The 19,358-nt window shown below is 42.2% G+C and overlaps 1 protein-coding gene across 7 annotated transcripts in view; it reads right to left on the bottom strand.

Moving 5' to 3' along the window:
* Positions 1-19,358, bottom strand: part of LOC121080461 (WD repeat-containing protein 7-like) — a 142,274-nt gene that overhangs the window by 50,527 nt on the left and 72,389 nt on the right. For 5 of the 7 annotated variants that reach the window (XM_040578479.1, XM_040578483.1, XM_040578481.1 and 2 more), the window contains one exon: positions 13,814-14,035. In XM_040578479.1, coding sequence (XP_040434413.1) covers positions 13,814-14,035 — 222 coding nt within the window. Of the gene's footprint in view, positions 1-2,422; positions 3,461-6,504; positions 6,612-13,813; positions 14,036-19,358 lie in introns of those variants that run through there. The other 2 variants (XM_040578486.1, XM_040578485.1) reach the window with 2 other exon arrangements.

The raw sequence follows: 19,358 nt of genomic DNA, 5'->3' as shown, positions 1-19,358 counted from the left end.
GCGTGGCCTTAGAATCTCTGAAGATCTGCACAATCCAGGCCTGGTATTAGAATAGGCCTGGAATCAGAATTGTGCTGAAGTTGCTGTGCTGAAGTTAACAAGAAAGGTAGCCTTGAGCTATTCTCGAATCCTGAGACCAAGTAACTTTGTAGCTTGTTACAGCCACGGCCTGTTGGCACAACAGATAGGGATAGGGAGCGGTATGGGAATATAGGAGTAACAAACTACAAGGCTGAAGCACAGCAACACAATTAGCTACATGGATAGAATGCTTATTTTAGTCATGATAATTAGGGGTGTGGGAACCACACGCGCTTAGAGACTACTAACCAATTATATTTTTGCTTTACGAATATGCATGTGTATCGATTCTATATAAGTAGTGTTAGAAACTAATAAAGTTGAGCAAGATGCATAACTCATATTGAGTGTCTTCTTGACTCCGGCGAACCCTTCTTCCAACAGAAACCTACCTTGTGTGAACTGAGCTAAGGAAAAAGATGAACTAAAAAGTCATTCTGCTGCTCGTTTCTCAGCATGGACATCTTTGTTTAAGCTTTGACTTGGCTTAAATGAACAAATTAATATTGACAAAAACATCAACTAAGCTAATGAGTTGTTAGTTAAGGCAGTAAACATGTCACATTAGAGTCAGTGCAGTAAAGAGGTAATTAGCCCTGGAAAAGCTCTGCTGATTGGGGATGCGGAGACCCTCTGCTCTTAACCTTTGAGTCCATTATGCAGAGCAGGGCCAGGAGCAGCCATGCTAACATGTCCCAGACCTACAGCCTTGCCTGTGCTGCCAGGGCAGGTCCCTGTCATGCCTGGTGCTGATTCGGCATCTTTTAGTGAACCTACACACCTGTGCTGCCAACAAACAGGCAAATGAAGGTATTTTAATAGAAGTCTGGGCCAACATGGTGATGTGGCAGAACAGATCCTACCAGACCAGAACGCAGATGTGACTCTGCTTGAGCGTGCTCCTCCTGCTTTTGGAAGGGCTCGTCTCTTCAATGTGTACTTGAAATTACTGTAAGCAGGGGGTGCTGTCTTTCTTGCTGGAAATCTAAACAGTATCACCCTCTTTAAACAAAAAAGTTTTTAAAATCTGCCTTAGAAAAACACTAAGCTTTAACAATTTACTGTTATAAAACATCATTAAGAAACAAACCAACAAAAGCTCCTCTCACTGAAGACCGGGGTGTGACTTTCTAGACAGAATTACTTCAAGCAGTAACTTAGCAGAAACGTAGCTTAGGAAATGCCATTCCTATATAAGTTCGTATTAAAGTAATTTTGTTCCAAATGTTTCATTCTGCATTGGTACACCTATGCTACGAGCATATGGAAATAATAATAATAAAAAAAAAGCAGCAGAGGAGGTAACCCAGAGCGCAGACCTTATCCCTGGACCGAGCTGACCCCCATGTCAGTACCAGGGAGCTACCAGGAGTACCAGAACCAGACTGGATTTTTCTCAGCCAGTGGAGAAGGATAAAATTTTAGACACAAGTATGAAGTACTTTCAACATTTAGGATAGAGATAGCAAATCTGCCCGTTCCCTGAAACGATTTCTGTATATCCTCACATGAAACACGCTACGTGACAGCACACAGACACCTGTACAAAAAGCTGCATCCAGCAGACTGAGGCATAGGTACAAGTCTGCCTGCTATTTCATGTGTTTAATTGAACACTAAAATAAAGGTTTGAGTCATTGCTCCTTGTCATTTTTATTAATGAAAATGTGACATGAATACTAAAGCTTGTAAGTTATTCTCAATGCATATAGCCCCTCAGATTTCTGAAATGTCTTTCCTTGCTGGATCTCAAGAGCTTTGACCATATTACATCAGTCAGCATTGTTATCCTCATTTTGCCGAAAGATTTAAAAAAATTAAATAATTTGCTCAGGAAAATCAATAGCACAGGTATGAACGAGACACTGATAACACTGATGCCCATTCTCATAATTTGCCACGAGATCAAGTATCCAACTAAATAAAAATGATGGACTCCAGGCATATGATTTAACTTGATTTGCATCTTTTTTCCAATTTTATGGAAAAAAAAAGTAGTAAAGAATCATAGCCATAATTTTTTTTCAGTCTGCCCTCTCTCCCCGTGTCTGTGGGCATAATGTTTTTCTGCAAGAATGTAAACCAAATTGTGACTCTTTCTGGATGATTTTTTTACTGATTTGACATCTACCTGTAAGAAACGTCCACAGAAAGACAGAAATAAAAATTGGATAGCTGGGTTAAAAATCCGTATCACTTAATCCCTTCCTACTTCTAGTGCAGTGAATTTTTATTACTTGTCTTCTCTCATCTTTCAAGACAGGTATAAAAACCAGAGAATGATTAACTAATCATAGTATTTGAAGATTTTTTTCTGAAGTTTTAGTGATGAAAAGATTATTTTTTTCCCCTTACCATAATATCAAATTTCCTAATTTTTACAGAATCCATTTTCAGCATTTTTTCTGGCCTTTACTGTAATTTTGACCCTCAGTTTTTTTTCAAGTGAATGTGAGCTAGGAGAGACTTTCTTTTTGTTGATGACTTTATGCCATTTAAGTACCATTCTTGCAATAGGTGCAATGCCTGCAACTTCTAAGACAATTTCAGAATTCACATGGATAAGTAGTTTTTTTTCTTTCTTTTCAAAAGTATGGTCTTAGAGTACATTAAGAAGCTAAGCAGTTATTGTGCATGACAGTAACATGATTGCATTTTATACGAAGTAAAAAACAATTTAGAACTAAATTTGAAATGCTCCAGCATAAAAGGAGAAAAGCAAAGAGGCTGAAGAGAACCGGTCCCCAACTCGTACACGTGGGACAGCACCACAACCCTGCAGAGTCCCCCTAGCAGACAAGCTGCAGCACGGGGCAGCCATGCTGTCACTGCACGCTGCGTGACCAGCCAAGGGGGTGCCGGGGCAGGACAGCCAGAGCCACAGCTTGGGCGAGCCTGACCACTGTGCAGCCATTTTGTCCTGCAGGGCAGACAAGACAGCTGCCAGGTTTCCATCTGTGGCTCACGCAAGGACCATTGGCTTGTGTTGCTGGTCGGTCACTTTGTGCCATTTCACTTGCTGTGCAATGATTCAAAATTAATTCTCAATACTCCCGATGCTCTAAGATTTTCCAGGGGTGGCGCAGGCTGCTCCTACTTGCCAGTGGCCAAGAACAATAGGACATTCACTGTGCAGGCAATCGATAGCTCCCACCTGCTACTCCTGGCCGTTGCAAAGGAGAGAAACAATTCCCACTTGCGGGACTCGCTGCTCCACACTCAACTGCTGTAGTGTTGGCTTTGCTCTTCCTGGGGCTGAGCGACAGCCCCTTTATCACAAATATGCAAGAAGTAAAACAGTTTTGAAAAATATCTAGAGAAAGGTAGTCCCTGCTTATTTTATCAGTAAATTTAAATTGTCACCTGAGGCTCCTGTTACCTAAAAAAAAGAGCAAAAGTTGCGATTAGCAAATGAACATTTGAAACAACATTAACGACTAAGTCCTTTTTTGCGTTTATACTGAAAAGGTAAACATTTGCAAGTACAAACGCTACAAGATGGGCACTGAAGCACAGCAGAGGCGATGATGCCGCTCTTGGGCTCACTCTGCCATCCCAGCCCGCCACCCCGCTGCTGCACAGGGAAGCAAAGTTTGTCCTGGGATTTGTTACAACCTCTCAGGAGTTTGAAAACTTAGTGCTTCCTAACTGAGTGTGGTTCTGCAGCACATAGACACCTCGGTGCTTTGTTGGGCAGCTAAGATGTCCATTTTTAAAAATAAAAGAAAAAAATAGGGGATTTTGCCTCCTATCTGATCAGAAAGGAAGCGTCCTCATCCACTGTGAAGACTTACCACCACCAGAAATGTTATTTAATCCTAAGGGAAATGTTTTCCCCATGTAAATTATTTATGTAAATTCTGGAAATTTAGCAGAGGTTTAACAGGTCAGAACCGCCAACCCAAGATGCAGTAAATTCCTAGCATTTCTATTAAAGAGTGTAATATATATTGCTTTTTACATTATGTGAACAGAGAGTAAAGAATATTCCTAAGTGAGGCCAGGCAAACGCTGCCCCTAAGCTGCTTTAAAATTCAGTAAGATTTTGCATAATTCGTTAGGAAGGGAGACAAAGGAAAAAAGAAGAAAATGTTTATAATAGCTGGTTTCCCAGTCTTTTCTGTCTAACTCTGGTCTAGTTAAACTGACCTAACAATGCCATTTTTCTTCCTCTTAAAATCTGCAGCGGGGGAATCAAACGTGAAAGCAAGATCAACTCTGTTCCAAGACAGTAAATGAGTTTTAGATCAGACTTGTTTCAATTTATGGAGAGAACCCAACTATGCTGCTTTAAATGTACTCTTCCCCTAAATATGAAATTCTATTACAGTACTATAGAAAGAGTAAACTATCATCATTTTAATCCAAAATTTGTTTATAATCCAGCAGGAAGGAGAAAGCCAGTATGACTTGGGTCATAACTGTGCATTAAACTTTGTATTTTCATTCCTGTTAATTGCATAATTCTATTAAACCATGTTATTTAATCTAAATTATATAATGTTTTCTAAATAAAGCTACTTCCATTAAAATGATCATAGTTTCATAGGAAGTAGCTGTTTTTTCCATAACAGCACTGACCAAACCCTGTTAATCTCAGAAGTTTTCTCCTGTTACATATAATTCTAATGAGTTTTCTTAAGCAGTCTGGACAAGCTGTGACCCCATGACAGCAGAAGATGCACAATATCAATGAAATAAGTCAAGTCAATGCAGCAACTTGCAGGAGGCAGGGGTCACAGTTTAACCTTCTCCATAGCACTGCTGTCCAATACATAAACATACCCATACCAACAGTGATGTGTATTTTATTCTTGACAGCTGCAAAGCCATGTGAGCAATGCAAAATCTCAGGGCAGTCCAGCTATTTCAAGTTGCAACTTTCTCCCAGGCTGTCACCCCAGCAGTGCCTGTCCCCTCAGTCTTGGTAGCACACCTATAGCTGGGTCTGTGCTGCAGCTGATGTCATTGACATTAGGCTCTTCACAGGACACCCCTGTAATTGATTCAACCAGATTTATCTTTGGAGAAAATAAAACCTGAGTGACCAGGCATTACTGGAGCAAGGGGTTACGTTTGCATGTACTTGAGTAGTTTTGAAGATGAAATCAAAGCTCTCCAAAGGCCAGGATGCAGGGTAAAGATGGCTCCTTTTCTTTTTGGCTATCGCTACACATTTTGAATTACAACCCATCCAAGCTATAGCTTGAAACAGACTCTGACAACACCATCTCTTATGCTAAACTGGTAACTACAGCAACAGAAAGATAACCACGCAAGCAGTGATTAGTTTCCCAACAAATAGATCTCCAAACCAACTTACTACAGCGTCAGCCCACTGCTGGTGCTGATGGATTGCTTCCCTGCCAGCAGCTAGCTGTGTTAGTTTGAAATAGTATTCCTAGACAATGTGCCATCATCTTTACGCTGCAGGGGACACAAGGACTGGCTGAAGGAGTCAGGTCTCTTCTCCCTGGAGCAGAGAAGGCCGAGTGGGACCTCACCACAGTGTTCCAGTACTTAAAGGGCAGCTACAAAAAGGATGGAAGCTGTCTCTTCACAGACAGCCACACCAATAAGACAAGGGGCAATGGATACAAGCTGGACCATGGAAGGTTTCATATTGACATAAAGAGATTTTTTTACAATGAGAACAATCATTTACTGGAACAACCTCCCCAGGGACATGGTGGAGTCCCCATCGCTGGAGGTTTTCAAGACTTGATTGGACACAGTGCTAGATCAGCTCAGCTCAGCTCCCTTTCCCACAAAAGGCTGGAGTAGATGATCTTCCGGGGTCCCTACCAACCTGGGCTGTTCTGTGATTCTGTAAGTTTTACTGCTGTTCTCCACAGCAATTTATTCCAGCCAGTTGCAGACAATCCCAAATATGATACTCAAGTCATACATGTTTGAGTTGATTATGTGATCTTATGCTATGACATTTCACAAAGATGAATGCAAATGCTGATAAAACAAAATTAAAGAAATTTGAAGTTAACGAACAGGGGAAGTATATATGTAAACAAGATATTTTTTTTCTTTACACTAAGTGCTAAGTCCAGCCAGTTGCACAAGTGATGCAACTCAGATGCCTATATGGAAAGATTGCATATATAATGAAAAGTTGGAAAGTAACACTGATATAGTATGTGCAAAATAAAATACTTCAAAATCTATGGTCACACATATGCATTCACATACATGTGAAGATAGAATATGCCACTCTGGATTAGACGAATGACTGCTCGCCCAGTCCTATTGCTGTGAGCCACTGATACAATAGCTATTACAAAAGCTCCCACCGTAGACGAGTAGATAAGGGAATTGCCCCCAAACCCCCAGGCTCCCACCCCTGGACTGTCAGCAGGCTGGACTGCATTAAGGGTTATACCCTTCAACATACCCTATATTTACTGCAGTTTTCACTACTCCTTGTCATTTCATAAATGCTTAACCCTTAAACATCTTCAAGCAATGAGTTCCCCAGGCCAGTCCAAAGTGCTTGGTGCTGGAGTAGCCCAGTGAGCCTGGGGGAAGAGACAGGGAAAAGAGCAGCTGCAAAATAGAAAAATTATCTAGCACAACAAATAGGTAAGCATCACTGCTTTCAGTTCTCTTCATTACCTGTCCCCAGAGCTGAAGCTATCCCTTCCTTCAGATATGCAGAGTACTGGCAAGCATCAGTTCTGTTTTTCTGACAATAAATTTCTTTATAGAAAATAAGCAAAATAACTGTATTAAAAAAATTATGAATATATATATATTTCTGAATTTCCCACCTAAACGCTAAAATCAGTATTACAGAAAGTGCTTTTAAATATTCAGATACTCATAGGCAAGGACTGTTGATAAAGACAGTCCCTTTGGGACATGGCGGGTAGAGGTGAGCCCAGCTGATGCAGTGGGTACCATCTGCTACTGCCTTGGGGGGGCACAGGGAGCAACCCTGGCAGCTCTGCTCAGCGCTGAGAAATGCTGCTGAACTGTGATCTTTATATAAACACTGTTTCTAAGGGGCGCAAATGCATATACGCTCGCAAGCATGTGGAAATAAAAAAAAACATTCAAATTAATCATGGTACATCCCGCTAGCCTGATATTACATTTACTCAGGCAGGTATTCTCCTCTTGAGCTACAGCCACTTCCTGTACATACATTTCCCTCAGGACATGAAAACACATGGCTAGAAGCCTGAAGTCATAAGAGCTTAAATCAGCAATTATACAGCTCACAAGTGCTGTGAGGTTTTCAGCAATGTTGCATCTCTCAGCCCAGCTCAAGTAGGGGCTGTGAAGAGCAATGTGAATGACTGGACCTAACCCCAAAGGGCTGATCCCTCAGGTACCCTGCGCAACATGCAACACCCTGTTGTGCAAGGCACATTTTAGGGAATTGGGGGCTTAAGCGAGATGTGACTAGAGCAGGGAAGGGGTTCTGGGGTGTCAGAAGGGAGCTCGTGTGTCTGGACCACAAAGAGAGAATCCCACTTTAACTGCCTCTCGCCATAAACCACCATGTATCCAGATCACCAAGAGCCAGCGGGGCTGTGCTCTCCATACCTTCCCACCGGGCGTCAACGCGATCCTGCCCTGTGCAACCACCCAGTTTCACAAGAACTGCAGAAAACTAAAATCTCTGACTCCAGTGGCATCAGCAGTGTTTTCAAAGCGTACTAGGGGATGGCATGATCAGACCAGCAGCAAAATCACACACATTTTGTTTTCTTAGGAAGTGATTAATTATATATCTCTTGTGATACTCTGTTCAGATATCCAAGATCTCTCTCACATACTTCTACAAGAAAAACTTCTGTTCCTTATTTGTAAGACAGGAATAATATTGCCCCTTTAAGTTTTTAAAAAAAACCCCACTCCTATCTGACATTTCTATAGGGTTTTTTTCAGCATATTTACAACACTGAACCTTTTACATTTAACCCTCATATGACCACCAAACCACAGCTTTCCCCAAAACCAGCCACACCTGCAAACGCTCAGCTGTTGGCCAAGCAGACCTGATTCCTGTGGGAGACAGGGATCAGCCGGAGTGAGGCACAGGACCATGGGGCAGCCAGGCCCTTGGCACCGAGCAGGCACGTGCTTCACACTGTGGGTAACGTGGGCTGTGTGGGCACATGGCCTCTTCCAGTGCACCCCCCTGCACGCCTTGCTGCCCCAGCCCCCCCCCCCCCGCCTGACAGGGTGAGCTTGGCAGTTACCCTAAAACTGCAGCCTACGACGGGGTGCGACGCCAAAGGACTGGGGCTGAAGACTGAGCATTAACCGCTGGAATTAAAAACGGGGCTGTCTCTCAAACAAGCCTGCACCCTGGCGCAGACCACTGCTCTCATGGGCAGAGTGGCTCCCACAGCCCTATGTGGGCTCACTCTCTCTCGGGCACCTTCCCAAGCCTCCTTCTCTGGGTTTAGCCTCCCCCAGCCCCAGCTAACGAGGCTTTGCTCCATCTGCTCACATGCAGCCACACGCCGGGTCCTGCGGTGCTGCTGCCCCACAAGTGCCCTGGAAAAGCCAAGCTGCTTCGGTTTCTTTCACATGAGATGAAAGTGTGAGCGTTCTCAGGTAGAAGTGTTTGCATTTTACCCAGTATTTAATATGAGAGCCTGTGCTTGACCTTTCGGAAACAGAAAGCAGATAAAGTCCACGGACACAAGCAGGGTTATGGACGGCTGTCACCAACACACCTCTCGGCAGGCCTGACAGCCTCCTGGGTAATGATCTGGGGCAGGTCTGAACAGCCTGCAGGGCTCTGGAAGGCTGAAGTTGGAGGAAAAAATACAGCACTGCAGGAGCGGGCTGGAAACTAGGACCATGCGCGGCAATCAGTTAGCTGAGGGGAATGTGCTCGAGCTTGTCTAGACAACAATTAACATGATGAGGCATGTTTGCAGAGCACAGGGGGGTGGGAGACGGCTGGCACCAAGGAAAGGTAACACCTTGCTGTTAATTGATGGCAGTTAACCACCAATCGGGGATTGCCTAGTATGCAATGCTTAGCTTCAAGAACCGATCTGTTTAAAACGCGCACCTTCAGAAAGCGTATAAAAACTCGTGCTTCTGTACAATAAATTGACATTTGCTTGCATCAAGCTGCGTCCCGTCTCTTCATTCGCAGCACAGCACTTTGAGACTGGTACCCCATTTGGGGGTAACAAAAATTCAAAGTTGAGCCTTCAAATTACAGGCAACGGTGCATGGACCGGTAGAAAACACAACTGACAGTGACTTATTTGTTGCTGAGGATTCCTCATAACCCAAACACAAAGAAAAGATTTTAGTTTGTCGAGATACAACCCATTACAGTAGTCAGATTATTAAATGTGTGAAAAAGAAATCTCTGATTAAAAATATACAATTTAAATCACTCAGCCCTTACAGGATTTTGGGGAAAAAGGTGAATACAATTTTTAAGATTTGATTTTGTTACTAAAGCAAAAAGAAAAAAATCCAAGATTTAAATTAGGGCTTAACATCTGCTACAGAGATTGACCATTTTCTGCCATACAGATTGACTATTTTTTCTAAATATTATCTCTGAGGATAAGGTATGGATTTTCATAAACACCATTTTTCCTTCTCCCCCCCTTCAGGGACAAAAATTCTGCTTGACACACTGACCTAATCACACCAACTCAAGGAAAAAAGCATATTTTACACTTACTAGTACACTGGATTTCACAGCACACTGACTGAAACCTACAGATCCAAAGGAGGAGAATAATGGCATAAACCATGGGATTCATGCAAATCTGAGCAGCTTTCTGCATAACTGATATAAAACCACCACCAATGGAATGGCACATGCTGCTAGCAGGTTCATTGCAAACAATAAAATCAGTTATTTGCTTAAACAAAACCAAAACCACAACAGCATGATTAAAGTTATTGACCCAGTTTGCCTAATTTGCTCTGAAAGGCTGCTGTTCAGGTGCACAACTGATTTATTGCTTCCGTAAGTGATGATCCCAAGTGCTTGCTCGTCTGTGTTAATTGCCGCTGCAGGCTCAGCCTATCAGCTCTCCAGTGGGTGCATAAAGTTAGCGGGGAGTCACCTCCTCCTTGCTGGAGTGGCAACTGTAATATTTTCACAGTACCTAACTAATGGATCAAAAGACATTAGAAAAGGCTTCAAGGTAGGTGATGGAACAAAAGAATCCTGTGTTCACCGAGACCCTTAAGTTTATCTTGTGTTAAATTCTGTTTTCAGATGAAACGGTTTTGGGGTCTATACAAAAATCTGTAATGCTGGAAACTCCATTTAACAAAACACGTGAAATACCCGGCTGCACACCCCAAGTAATCTTGTGCTTTCTTGCTTTTTGTGTGCCTACATGTGTAAAAATGGATTGCAAAGCCATAGTGCATCTTGAAAGGTAAACCTCTAACATACGCAGACACAACTCCAATAGAAATTATGTTAAGATAAATACCTTGCTTAGGAAAGGCATCCCTACGCTGCAGTACTGAAACTTTTAGAAGATATTACCGAGTGGTGAAGCCTGACCTATCGGGCAGTAAATACTGCAAAAGAGCAAAAATCCAAAACTGAGGAAAACACCACCATGGGCAATATCCCAGCCACTTTGTAAGGCAATGGTCCTGTACCAGAACTAGAGACCTGACCTGCAATCCTCATCACAGGCTGTTTATTCTCTCCCGCCCTCCTCCACCTTCCAGCCCCATTCCCATCTGCCCAGCTCACTGCAGCGGGTTTGCCACCCTCCAGCTGGAGGGACATCCCTGGAAGAGAGCAGAAAAGGCCAAGGCAGACACACAGCCAATGCGAAACCTGCTTCCTTAATGGCAAATCCCCACTTCAAACACAGATATGCTAAATTGACAATGTTATTGAAATTGTATTTACTTTGAAAAAAATATTTTCTTCATCCTAATCTAATGACTTAATTGTTTTGGCTGAGGGTTTCCAGAGCAGTGGCCAAACAGTCTAAAGGTAACTGCTCAAAGGTGTAACATTTCACAAACATGTCTCTGTAATGGAAAAAGCGTCTTAACAATGCTGGGGAGAGAAACAATTTAATCTTACATCGCAGATTTTGAGTTCGTTATCGCTTGATGTAGATAGTGTTAGGCATGCTACGTTACAAAATAGGGCTGCAATAGATTTTTTGTTATTAGCACATGGACACGGTTGTGAGGATTTTGAAGGGATGTGTTGTGTGAACCTTTCCGATCATTCCATATCGATGCACAAGAAGTTGTCACAACTGCAGGGAAACATGAAGCATATTCTTGCTGATGATAATCCTTTCGATGAATGGTTGAGAGGATTGGGGATAACAGGTTGGTTAAAGACGTTATTGATGGAAGGAATACGCTTTGTTATAATCATTATTGTAATGCTTTTAGTTTTTAGCTGTGCTTTCTTGTTTGAAGAAAGGTTTAACATCTACTGTGAAACAGACATGGGTTGTCCAAAAAGAAAAAGGGGGATATGTAGAGGGATTTTTAAAGGACCGAGGACATATGTTACCATTGTCCATGTTGGACAACTCAGGCCTGTTAGTTGAAGCTGCAGAGCAGCTTTGAGTTGTCCTTGGAACAAGCAGGGTGAGAAAGAAAACAAGCTGTGCACAAACAAGAAGCCAGGTGCAGAGCAAGCCCTGGGAACCGCGGAATCCACACCCTCTCATCGGCACACTCTGATCAGGCGCCTGCAGCATGCTCACCGATCAGCCACACGGACGCCCGCGTGGCCAGAGACTTTTATCCAATCACCTGTGTGTAAAGTCGGGTGAGCGGTCGGTTTAAGTTATAAATATGAGCTGTTTAATAAAGTGAGCACGGCATGTAGCCATATTGGTGTGATTGTCGTGACTTGGCCGACTCTCCATGGGGGACCCTCTTTGCATGGCTGCAGGCCACCCCATCCTAACAGGCTCAGCAGAAAGGAATGGTCTACAGTGTTGACCCTATTAGTACAGTAATCAAGCTGTGTTTGTCTATTATTGTTATAGTATTACGTTACCATGTAACTAAAAAGGCAGCACTTGCCCTATGCTTCGTTAAAACAAAAATACAAAATTTATCATTGTTATTGAACTCATTATCTGCATATTTTGTAGGAAGATGAGTTGGAGTGAAAAATGACTAGAAGGCATAGAAAAAAAAAAAAAAAAAAAAAAAAGAGAGAGAAGAGAATGACTTTTGCACCTTTTCTGACCACAAGTCTTTGCAGCTTTATACAGACCCCAGGAGTGAGACTACTCTCCAGTACATGCAAGCACAAACACAAGCAAAATGAATACACAAAGCATGCCCTCAATCATGCTGCAGCAGACAAGGCCTTCAAGACTTCTTGCGCTAAAGGGACAGAATACTGCCCTGTGAAACAATCGGCTCCTCCAAATAATTTTGAGGTTTGATGCACTGAACAGTGCACTGGTGCACTTTGGAAGTAAGCGTGTACAGCTCACGTAACCAGGGCTTCAGACAGAAGGACAGTCCCCCTCTTTTATCATTACTACCAGTCCTCTCCTGTAATAGCTTTCAGCTGAGACAATATGCTGCTTTTCAATTATTTGTTTTTTTCACTTTTCCTCAAAGGCACTTGGGCATCAGGTGAAGATGGAACTAGTGCAGGAGGAGAAATTCGCTGCTGTGGAATTATTTTATAGCTAACCAGACAGCAGATGGTTTTTCAAGCAATACTGGCAACGAGTCTGTAGTGCTTCGGAGGGATCTTACAGAGGTGACAAAGGGGACTTTTGCCAGACTCCACATAAAAAACCCAAATTCCAGCCCACTCAGAAACCCAGCCAAAATAATTGTACAAACCAGGGCACCGTAGTTGCATTTGCTTCTAGTAGATTTTCTGCAATTAACATCAGATACTCAATGCATAGATATGTAACCATCTTTGATAAGATAATGTTTACTGTCCATACTAAGGGTAATTAAATCAACACTACAGTACTGATTTTAATATAGGACCAGACCACTACATTTTATACAGCACACTTTGAATTCCACTATTTTTCCATTAATCTGTCTTTGATTTTTACATCAGACATCGTGCATGCTTTCCCCTATGCATGCTCCTCATCACCAAGTATGTTTTTCTATAGCTTACTGATCCACATCTCAAAATGTACATGCATGAAGTGAGCACACTTGACAGTGCTTAGTTACGGGGGAATGACTCTACTAAGAGCAAGACCTGCCACACATCGAAATGACGATTAGTCAACGGAGGAGGCAGGATGAGTGCTGACAGTATCCTTCCTCCTTCTCTACTAATGTAAGGGATGTTTTCAGGAGAAAAAAAAAAAGAAAAAAAAAGAAAAAAAGAATGAAATACATAAATGCAGTCCTAAATGCAAGTGTTTTGGTTTAACTGGGAGGAGAATAAAGGATGTCAGAATTGCAGCAGAAGAGCCAGCCACTATCAGAAAGCACCAGACTGGTTCTTGCCCATGGCCAGTGCCTCCCTCCCAGCAGCACCACTGCAAACCCCACACCCAGTCACCAGCTCCACCGCTCTGTCCCACTCACTCTATGAGCACTTTGCAACCTCTTTCTGTGGCGTGGCTTATTGTACGTTCAAAACTTCTCATCTTTTTTCCAGTGAAAGGATATTTAATTTAAAATTTAATTTAAAAAAAAAACCAACTGGTTTGTACTGAAATGTAAGTAACCCCCCTTCCTCCCCACTCCTCTGCCCTCAACACCAGCGAGGGAACCCAGTACTCACATGTATGCCTTGCCAAGGAATAATTTGATCCACCGCTAGTCAAACCAAATCCCTCGGGAATTTGACTGGAACTACGTGGCCGAGTGGGAAGCTTTGGAGGTTCAATTTCAGCTCCAAATTCTGCCCCAATCACCCCCAGCAGAACGATGGCCGTGGCTTGCTTACGCCTCTCTTCATAGGATGTGGATATTTTTTTCATTTGTGGGAGACCAGACAGACAACCTAAAATGAAAAATAAGAAATATGAGAAAAATCAAAAGCAGGGTTGTTCTTTACTACTCCAAACAACACTTGTTTCCCAGAGAAAATAAGAGGTTTCCATTTAACTTAAATCACATCTTCAGGACTGTTACTGCCCTCATCAGGGTTTTCGGCCAGCAGAAATGATTCCATTTTACTTCTCAAAACTTACAATGCATGATAAAAGTCTAAAAACCACTTATTGCAAGGTCTGCCTTCAATGAGACCCACCTTTCGAAAACTGTCAAGATCTTATGGGGAAAAAAGAATCACCAGAAAACTGTCTGATTTCATAGTTTTATGTGTTGAGTTGATAAAAGATCTGTGGAATTCTGTGTTTCTCTTAGTTCTTGTGAAAGGTGATTTTTGTTTTGCTTCCTGTTCATCTTAAATTTGCATAACCAGTAATAATATTTTTAAAGACAACAGATTTTTAGGATAACTTATTTGGTTATAGAAAAGCACCTTTTTATTTTAGGATCCATTGTCACATTCAGATTCTCACTAAATTTTAGCATTACAATATATGCCAGTAAAGCAAACTAGTATTTTTGTACACTAGAATGTTACATACACTATTTTAACAAACATTCTTAAAAACAGTGGGAAAAAAACTCACTGTATTATGAATTTCAAATAAAACTGAGATTTACATCATTAGTGTAATACAGACCAGGGATTTTGGATTTCACTAAGCAGAAGTTTGTTTTGGGTTGGTTGGTTTGTTTTTCTTTGAGTAAATAAACAAAATTTTAGAAAAAAATTGACTAGAATGAAAACATTGTATTCACTTACTCTGACAAGTGCAGTTCACTTTTACATATAAGACTAATTCATAGCATACTAGGAAATGCCCTACCATAAATTCTACAAAAATAATGAAGTCTTAATCTTTCCTACAGCACTCTGCTGCTAAACCTTTGCCGAGAAGTTGGAAGGCACCACCCTGGCACTGAATGAGACTTATTGGGCTTGTGGATTAACGAAGGGTGAATTAGCAAGTCGCACTGTACGGCTCTCTCTGCTAATGACATTCACATGGCTCGATAGGAAACAAAACATTGCCTACAAGAAAACTAACCAAAACTTAGAACCTGTGTTTGAAGACTACCCTTGTTCAGGCAACCATGCTGCGGTTGTGACTGCGATATGCCAGCCTTTTGGGAGAGAAAAACAACGGAAAGCTTAACAATGGTAGGGGGGAGAGGAAAAAAAAAAGAAAGGAAAAAATCAACAGGAACTGCCTTCGGAGGAAGGAGGATGAAAATGGGCTGTAACAGAAAAAGACAGAAATGTAAGTTTTAACTGCTTAGCATTCACTTATCCTGCTCCCGCGCTCTGCAGCCACCAGTATCTCATTAACATTTGCATATGGAGCGCTGGCAGATTCCACCTTACCGCAGCCTCCCTGCCCCATGCCCAGGGAGCTCGGAGCTGGCGGGTGGGCGGCAGCTACCGCTGGGGCCCAGCACCCCCCATCTCCTGGGGTACCACGGCGAAGGGCACCCCATGAGTGACTGATGGCGGCTCCCTCCCTGCTCCCGGCAGCTGCCTCTAGCCCAGGTGCTCAGACAGAGCCTGGTGTGACATCTTAGATCAAGATGAATTGGCACAAACTCCTGATCCAAGATTGTTTTAAACCATTTAATTTAGTTTCTTCCCCTGCTTGGATGAGTACAGCTCTGGTTACGGATTTCTATTCTAATGCACTGCAGCAGGCACAGGGAGCAGGCAGCAGAGCAGATGCTGATCAATAGGCGAGGTGCTGACCCCAGCCACGCTGCCCGTGCCAGCCACAGCTCCCAGGCGAGGAAGAAAGGAAGAGCGAACACATGTGCTGCTTCCAGTAGGAAATTAAACCAGGGGGGCACTCAGTGTGCTGCGCCCTCCCCCCCGCCTGCCTTTCATTTGATTACAGCAATACGAAGTTAACCCTTCATTAGATCCCCAAGGATGGATTTCAAGAGTATCCTTCAAATTACAGGCTCGCTTCCACAGAACTTCCATGTTGCAACTCTAAACAGCAAATAATGAACCAGCAGGCATCCACAAGCTCTGTCCCAACCCACACCTCTGCCATCCCTGGGACAGGCAGGCAGCACACGATGAACAGTTCGTCTGCAATTAATACCAGATCCAGAAGGAAAACTCCCAGGCTGGCAGCGGCACAGTGCTGCGTGCTGTGGCTAGTGGCTGAGCTAATTCCTACTGCTGACCCCAGCACCCAGATGTCAAGGAGATAACTCTTTGTTAACCTAACAACAAATTTCAACCAGAGCAGGGTGGGAAATATTCTTAGAGTGTTTCATTAGCAATCTGGCATATGACAGCTCTTACCCTGCTCACCGCTGCAGTGTAGGATTTCCTACCTTAAAAAAAAACAAACCTAGAAAACCTACCAAACGCCAAACCCCCAAATACAACAAAATCACAACCCTCCCTCCTAGCAACATCCTTCCCCCAAAATCTCCAGATGAGAGGGGAAAAAAAGCCTTAAATATTCCTCCCCCCCTTCCCCCCCCCCCCAATTACTAGCAGAAAACACACAATTAATTGTAATGATTTCCTACAAATAAACTGACAGCCATTTGGGAGATTTTAAAATGAAATAATGTCTATAAAACTAGTCCTTTCTACAGTTTCATTTGTCTCATGAAAATTTGGTATTTTCTCATAGCAAAGTGCCTCCATTTAATCATGCTAAAGGGTGACACAGAGATCCATTTTCTTGACAGGACGGTTGATCACCCTATCATAGTGAGAAAATTAATAACCTCAAATAGCTCTATATGGAAAACAGAAGCTACGCTGGTGAAAGGACAAAAGTGTTCTACATTTTAGTTGCAAAAATAACACTTCCAGATCCACACACCAAAAGAGAAACCTATCACATCCATGCATCTGCCCAGCTGGGTTTTCTTTAGACAAAATGACCATGTTAAATATTTCAAAATACTTCAGTTTTTGAGAATTAAACATCCACAACTGCTTAGAGGAGACAGCTTTACAGATAGCACAAAGCATATTTATGAAGCGTTTAAAATATAGGTAAAATATTTCAGAAGTTTTAATTGTTTAAAAGGCTGTGAGATATTGATTGCTTCATTTAAAAAGCAGTCAGAGAGTGCAGCCATGAGGTCAGGATAAATTTAACAGTTTGAAGCACTTTACTAAATAACTCAAAAGATCATGTTAATTGGCTTTGCACAGTTCTTGGGTAAAATTAATTTTATCCTATCTTACAATAAAAGGATTAAAAGACAAATTAAGTTCTCTAGGTTTAACTGGAATAAGAATCAATGGATTTGAATTAAGGCTGAAGGTGGTTTTATGAGAGATGGACTGCTACCAGATAGTTCCTAGCTGCTATTAGGCACATACTGATGGTGCTCCCACATCATACAGTGTTAAACCCTTGCAGAAGTAGGTGCCGGACCCATTTATTATTATGAAACGCATTGTGTGACCCTGTAGTGCTGCTGCAGCGGTTCTGAGTGCAGAAGGGTGGCCTCTGGCAGCCCCAGTCCACCAAAACCGTGCCCAGCCCTACCCCATCAGATGGCCACCGTCACGGAGGACCACACAGCCACAGCACGGGAGCAACAACCCAACACAAGTAACGATGAGGTTGTAATTATTTCCGCTAATTTAGATGTAAAGGTCACTGCTGAGATTTGGTCACAATAGTTAATGTGCATAAAATTCTTTAAAGTGAAAAAATATAGAAAAGATGCTGCAATAGATCTATTTCCATTGCTGCGTGCTCCAACAGCCGAGAGAAACCTCATCTGAGCTCCAATACAGCAGATACACAGCAGCAGGTACACTGCCACAGCAAGGGTCCACAGGCTTTTGACAGCAGTAAGACTATTAAAATACATATTTTGAAAATATATAATGATTTGCAATTAATAAAATAATTTCCTCAAGACCACAAATATACTTTGAATCAAATGTGGTTGAGAACTCAGACCTAGCATGCCAGCCTGATATTTTAAGAGTACAAAGAAAAGCGACAACCAAAGCTCTCTTGATTTTTGTCACAGGTCAGTTCCCCAACACTGAATGCCCACAGTCAGAATTCCCTAACTACAGCTGAAAGCTTGCAAACCAAACTCCATGAAAAGCATCACCACTTATCCCTCCTGTCTGCCGCATCCCTCTTGCTGCATTTCTTACAAGTTTTCCGTTTATTTATGAAGGGGAGGTTTGTAACTGGGCAGGCTTAGGATAAGGATTTCTGTCCATCCTTCCTTTTCTCTCTGTTTCAGGTCTGAAAAAATGTAGTTAGCTTAATTCAGAGAATCCTCCCAGTCCTCCCAGAAGATGCCAGGGAGGAAGCACACACCAAAATACAGCAGATGCAGAACTTACTGCAACCACCGGTGGAACCGTTCATGTTTGCAACTGTAATAGTTTCTCAGTGCTACACGGGATATTAGAAAAGAACACGCAAGAGCTATAAGGGAGGGAACGCAATTCTGCTTACATTCATCTTGGCTGTCAATAATTTAAAGTATTTCTTTTTGTCAATTGTACTATTTTCTTACAGTAAATAAATTTACATAACACACTGCTTGCGACTTAAAATAGAAATAGCAAAAAACTTTAAGAAAACAATATACTAAGTGTGCCTATGGGAGATACTTAACCTTTCCTTTAATTGTTCAGGATTATTAAACCAGTCAAAGCCATGATATGGGCTTGCTTACATTTTTAGTTTTTAAGATTATACACAGCAGAATAATTACAGTAATTTCAGCACCTCCTGAAAGCTTATAAAGCCAGAGCATTCACAATAAATCAGAATTGAAAAATATTATGAAGAAATAACAATAACAGAAAGTGACCAATTAGGAAAATACAGAAAGACAGGAAACAATCTGTTTGATCTAATCTTACGAAAACTGTGGTTACTCATTACTAACCTCACATTAGTAAAAGTATCTTGATTGCTTGGAAGCGCAGCCATTCCTATAGACAATGCTCCCTCCGCTGGCACAGCCGAGAGGGGTCCTCCATGTGCCCAGCAGCGGCAAGGGATGAGGGATTCTCTGGGTTGGGACTGATGCCGAATGGGGGGCTGACCCATCCCACATGGTGGGGCTCCTGAATACAGATCCTACTCAACGATATTAAGAAACTCTGTACCGTCTCTTCTCATCTCTATAGGTTGGAATAACCACCTTCCCATCACAGCAACAACAAAAAAACCCCAAATAATAAAAACCAAACAAACTACCAAACCCTAAACCCCCAAAAAGAGAGTATGGATTTTGGATGTGGGTCTTTTGCATACAAGTGG

Source organism: Falco naumanni, chromosome W (assembly GCF_017639655.2).
Source record: "Falco naumanni isolate bFalNau1 chromosome W, bFalNau1.pat, whole genome shotgun sequence".
NCBI classification, from domain to species: Eukaryota; Metazoa; Chordata; class Aves; order Falconiformes; family Falconidae; genus Falco; species Falco naumanni.
This window is presented reverse-complemented; position numbering and strand designations above follow the sequence as displayed.